Source organism: Nanorana parkeri, unplaced genomic scaffold (genome assembly GCF_000935625.1).
Source record: "Nanorana parkeri isolate BGI_ZX_2015 unplaced genomic scaffold, ASM93562v1 scaffold1055, whole genome shotgun sequence".
NCBI lineage: Eukaryota > Metazoa > Chordata > Amphibia > Anura > Dicroglossidae > Nanorana > Nanorana parkeri.
In genome coordinates this window covers 259,094-265,093 of record NW_017307323.1, presented here as the reverse complement: position 1 = coordinate 265,093, position 6,000 = coordinate 259,094, and the positions used below count along the sequence as shown (strand labels likewise).

Genomic DNA, 6,000 nt, shown 5'->3' with positions numbered 1-6,000 from the left:
AGAAATGTAGGCGGTAAGAAAAATTTTTAGAAGGGGGGGGGGGGTGCTTGTTCTACATTTTCACACATATGTACATTCCTGGTCTTTGCATGAGACAGCGCAAGAAAATTATAAGTTCATAAAAGGGTATGATTACTGGTCCTTACCATACCAAGGCAACTGGTAGGATAGGAATATCTCTTACTGCAAATAAAGATCAAGAGGCAACATATAACAAAAACAAATTCAATATAAAAAACCACCTACTACCTATTGCCGGGGCGTTGTTCTTCCTCTTATTACAATCAGTTAGGTTTGTGCCATGCCACCTATAGCAAAGTGGTTTTAACCATTAAGTATTGGTCATGCCGCTCTCATGACAGCATAGATGCCGATAATACATCGTATAACTGATTAAGTACAAAAACGATTCATGTTACAGTTGTAAAAGGTGCAATCGCTTATACATTTATAACATCCAGTCAAATTTAAGTCATGCAGTGAAGTCAGCATCGTCGCCGATCATGGAGTATGGATACAGTTTATTGGAAACAGAATAAGATCACATAGACTTTCCAAATACAAAAAAAATGATTCTATGCTTCACGGAAAGGTCTACAGGTTTTTCTTCTTCCTGTGCTACTTCCCATAAGCATTGTGCCTTTAAATAACACTTTATCTTTTGGCTCTGTACTGCGGGAAAACCTTGCAAAAAAGACAAACGGCCGCAGAACCGTGGTGCGCTTCTGTACTGAAAGATGCGGAATTCACAATGGCGGTCTGAAGGAGGTGATGCGGTATGAAAAAAAAACAAACACAGATCACAACCGTTTTTCGTCTTACAGATGGGACACTTCAAGACTCGACAACTTCCGAAAACCAGTGAAGACTTATGGTAAGTACAATAAATTGGAAGCATTGTGGGGTTAAAAAATTAAATTAAAAATCAGTACATACATTTTTTTTTTCCTGAACGCATGCCTTAAAACAAATATTTAATAGTAAGAATGAACAGTTACCTAGTAAAAATATGACCAGCAGTTATCACTCAAGTCCAAATGTTAAATGGTACTCTAACATAGTGTTAGCTTTTCATGCGGCACAGAAAAATATACTTTATGTCTCAAGTAAAACATACGTATGTGGCACACAATGATTCATGATTTTTATTTTATACACTACACCCTATGGTCCCAATGGACTAGTCACGCCGGTCAAAAGGATTAAAAAAATGTTTAGAAAAAAAAAAAAAAAGATGCAGATGTGGAGAGAAGCAACAACTGGTGCGAGGATTTGTGGCGTCTACATACCAACTGGTCTTTAGGCTTATGGGTAGACGTTTCCCCAGAACACAGCTTTATCAGGTCTAAAATCCCCTTTAGGGTTAAAAAAATTAAAACAAAATGTAGAAGCCATAGTTTATATGAAGACGTTACTTCGTACACTTAAGTTTAAAATCAGATTAGACTTGGTACTGAAGTTTAAGAAAACGAAAAAAAAAATCTGGATTCTTTTTAAACGTTAATCGGCATAGTGCATAATGGATTCCACGTAATTTCCCGGGAAGAGGCCTGTGACTCCGTTGGATACCCCTTCATACCAGCCGTCGTCGTTTTTCTTAATGACATAAATGATTGATCCCTCCATGAAGGACAGCTCGTCTTCTTTGTCCTTTGCGTAGTCATAGATGGCAACCACTAGAAAGTAGGAGGGGGGGGAACAGAAAAAAAAAAAAAAGAGTTCGGAATTAAAAGAATGCAGTGGTCAGAAAGTATCAAAAGCATCATCAATGGCAATCAACTTCATTCATAAATAATAAAAGGAAACGCCAGGCATGGAAAACCTGAACTACTACTACTGCTCTCCGGAAACTTGGCCACTCAATGTTTGAACATCTCCCGTTTTTTACCCTTACATCTGCATTATGGAAACTCCAACATTGTAATACAGATGGACTACAGCCCCGGGACACATACAAATGTGCTAAACAACGTCCTCTCTCTTTCTTTAAAATACGCTAGGCCTGAGAAACCCATGTAGCTGCCACAGAGGACCTTCTTCTGAAAATACAAGAAGTTACCGGGATGTCTGGCTTCAATACTTTACACCAGGGGGAGGCAAACTGCGGCCCTCCAGCTGTGGTGGAATTACAAATCCCATGAGGCATTGCAAGATTCTCACAGCCACGACTCCAGGAGAGAGATGCATCATGGGATTTGTAGTTTCACCACAGCTGGAGGGCCGCAGTTTGGCTACCTCTGCTTTAAAGTGTCTCTAAACCCAAAAACAAAAATATAGAATATTGCAGCTTCACAGCCCTTAGATGTTGTAGCTACATTATTCTTCCTTCAGGCTTTTTCCCCACTTTATTTTCACCTGGTGATTCCGCCAGTGCACAATACGCACTTCCTGTCTTAGGGTGACAACTCGCCCTACTGTATCAGGATGACCAAAACAGAACAGGACTACAGAAACCTATTGTAGAGTATTGTTGTCCTCATACTAACAAAAACATTGAAACTGATGACACTGCAGCACAGGCAGAGAGCACAGGATGTTATCAGCTGACAAGGCTGGGGTCCATTAAAGACAGGAATAAAAAAAACTTCCCTAACTCCAGAATCGGATTCCTAAACCAGCAAGACGAGGACAACTGGGTCATCGGTGATAGGCGAACAGATCTATCAAGAATCCAAATGGACTTTACCACTACAAAAGACCGTTGAGTTGTAGGGGTTTAGAGTGAAACTGGGAAAATGGGACCACCTCAAAAGAGGCTACCATCAGACCTAGGACATTCATGCAACGAATCGGCAGGCTCCTGTACTGGAGAGATCAAATCTGAGACCCGAGTGTCTGAATATTCTGCTGTGGAAGAACTCTGTGTACACTCTGGCCCAAGTTGTGTCCAGGACTAGAACCAGATACAAATTAGTAAACTAAACCTGAGATTGTAGTTCATCACAGGAGTGAGCTTGGAGCGGTGGCTACTTTCCAACACACACAGAGACCATGGGGAATAAAAGTAGCCACCCTCCAGAAGGAAGGACAGTGTCAGCACCAATTCAGAGATGATTTGAGGATTTACAGCCGACTGATACACACATAAGATACATTTTTTATACATTTTTTTTAATAGTGAAGGGACTTGAATGTATTTTTAAGATTAAATTTCTTAGTTTAGAGTCACTAAGTTAGGTTTTAAAAACACACATTGATTAGATTCACATTAAAGCAGATTTCCAGCAAAGATAAAATGTAACAGCCCTTTCAAAAATCGCCTTTTCTGCAATAAGCTTCAGTTCAGAGCGATCCTTCATAGTACTTCTTTTCCACCACTAGATGCCCCCAGTTTAGGGGCCAGCATCATTCAACCCACTTCCTCTCAGCCCAGGCTGTGACTGGACAGTGAAAGGAGAACTAGGACAGTGGTCCTAGTTCAGTGACACTGATTTTTCCTCCTATTGGCGTGTTTTGCCGGCATATAAACTAAATGGTGGTACTTTTTCCTTACACACCTGATCCCTGTTGTACAGGGACCGCAAGAGGCGGATGTCAAGTCAAATTCAGGTACTTACACCGGTCACATTTAGAAAAAAAGATATCTTAAGATTTATTAATTATTACAAATCTGCATCAATGCGTGTCCTTTATATCTGCCTAATGTTCAGCTTTAAGCTGATCACGAACATATTAAAACAAATAAAAAGGCTAAAATCTCCCTTTACTTTAAACCAGATTCAAGTTTAGTGTATTCTTATAAAAGTACAGTGGTACCTCGGTTCACAAACTTAATTCGTTCCACGATTCTGCTCGGGTACCGAATTGGTCGGGAACCGAATCAAACTGTGATCAGTCTGCGATCTCAACTAGAGGAAGCCACGACCAGTGTCAGAGCAGGGAAGGTGGCTGCGGTTCTGTTAGTCACCCGATACGGAGTTCGTTAACAGAAGCAACATTTTGCGGAACTTCCTGTTAGCGAACAGAAGCTTTCGTGAACCGAGATACCACTGTACCTGGTTCACATTTTACAAGTGTGACCATCAGCAATGATCTGCATTCACGTACCTTTCTCAATATAGGACTTAGGGGCCCATACCGGGTCTCCATCAGCATACGGATCGTTGTACTGAACCACAGCAGCCTCCTCATCCTCATAGTCCACCGGAGGTGGTGGGGGAGGGGGAGGAGAATCATCAAACATTGGGATCTCGTCAGGAGGTGGCGGAGGAGGAGGAGTAGGGCTATCTGCAACTTAAGGCAGGCGAGAGGAAAGGAAAACCCATTATAAAAAACACATTTACAGCATAAAAACCGGGAGTCTAACACTTCTGTAATGACTCCTAAACAAGACAAGAGCAAAAATCCCTGCCGATGTAAAAGGAGACCTCCACGGAAAAACTTTTGATTTTGTATTTTGATGCCAGGGACTACTGGAGGTAAAATTACACACTACCTGAAGTCTGCAGATACAACACAGCGATTATGTTCCTCTTGTGACTTTACTCCCATCCCAAATGACTTTAATGAGGGGTCACATGATAAGAACAGAAATGTATACAATAAGAAGAGACTGTCAGAGGAACTTCGCAGTGCTGCCAGTAAACATTAAGGCTGAAAAGGTATGATTCACACAAGATGCCCACCCTCACTCCCCACCCAAGACATGGAGGTTTCCTATAAAATATTTTAGGTGATCTAGAGCACTCTAGAATACTACAAATTCACAATTACATCAGTTAAAGGGTTCAAAGACATAAATGTACTGCAGCAGAATAAAAGTCATGCATTCGAGGACATGCAGCCACAGCAGACAGCATCAGCTTTCTCATTTTGGTGTACGCTGAATACTAAATCTAGATCTGCAGATGCAAAGCTAAGCACATGAACAGCACATTCTAAGATGAATTAATCAGAGTCTGGCTTCTACTTCCCCACCATGAGTGACAGAACCATTCCTACCTCATGGACTCTGAGGCTTGATAAATTCTGCTCATACCTTAAAATGATCAAATCAGATTTATTGGGTTCCACCTGCAGGCAGCACTACAGACAAAATCTGAAGAATCGCATTCCTTGTGAATCCAGAAGAGGGGCCCATTTGTATTTAAAGTGACACTAAACTCAGGAATTACATCCGGAAAATACATTCAACGAACTCAACCATTCACGAAAATCTATCTTATTTGGGTATCACTCGGCTGTAGATCCTCCAATCATCTCTGAATTGGTGCTGACACTGTCCTTCCTTCTGGAGGGGGGCTACTTTTATTCCCCATGAATCCTGTGTTTGTTGGAAAGTGGTCACCACTCCAAGTTCGCTCCTGTGATGGGCTACAATCTCAATACAAATTGGTAAACTAATCTCATATTTAGTTTGACCATGGGGAACAAAAATAGTTACCCTCCAGAAGGAAGGACAGTGTCAGTATGAATTCAGAGATGATTTGAGGATCTACAGCCGAGAGATACACAAATAAGATACATTTTTGGTATTAGTTAGTATGTGAATGTATTTTTAGGATGAAACTCCTGAGTTTAGTGTCACTTTCATTTGGAAGACATTCTACAGATCATATCTGGTTGTAAGCAATAAGCGATTATTGCAATAAATGATTTCATACCCTCGGCAGAGACTCTTATTTTTCAGAGTGTGATTAGCTACACATAATAGCTGCCTCCACTGTGCTTTAAATAGATTTTCAAGAATTAAAAGAAAAAGGCCCCGTACGACAAAGGTTTCCCAATACAGGGTTTCAGAAGGGCCCCCGAATATTATACAACCCCCTTCAGCTATTGCTTATACTTCCTAGAAGACTATAGTCCAGTAAAATACATGCTTTGGTTGTTCTGGTCACACTGCAATGCCAGTTTTCACCAGCAGTCTGCACTACAGATAAAATCCAATTACAGATTTCTGTGATGAAAACAAGGGCCTTCAAGTCTATCAAAGTTATGCTATGTGATAACACCAACTTATTTTTGCAACACGTTTCCAAAGTAATGGGGAAGGGGAGTCTT

At 40.9% G+C, this 6,000-nt stretch overlaps 1 protein-coding gene across 16 annotated transcripts in view; it reads right to left on the bottom strand.

Annotated features, from left to right (window-relative positions):
- Window positions 1-1,490: 1,490 nt before the first annotated feature.
- Window positions 1,491-6,000, bottom strand: part of ABI1 (abl interactor 1) — a 74,843-nt gene continuing 70,333 nt past the window's right edge. For 15 of the 16 annotated variants that reach the window (XM_018567504.1, XM_018567511.1, XM_018567505.1 and 12 more), the window contains 2 exons: window positions 4,048-4,233; window positions 1,491-1,676 (listed from right to left, as the gene is read on the bottom strand). In XM_018567504.1, coding sequence (XP_018423006.1) covers window positions 1,501-1,676; window positions 4,048-4,233 — 362 coding nt within the window. In that variant the 3' untranslated portion in view covers window positions 1,491-1,500. The remainder of the gene's footprint in view (window positions 1,677-4,047; window positions 4,234-6,000) is intronic. The other variant, XM_018567516.1, reaches the window with a different exon arrangement.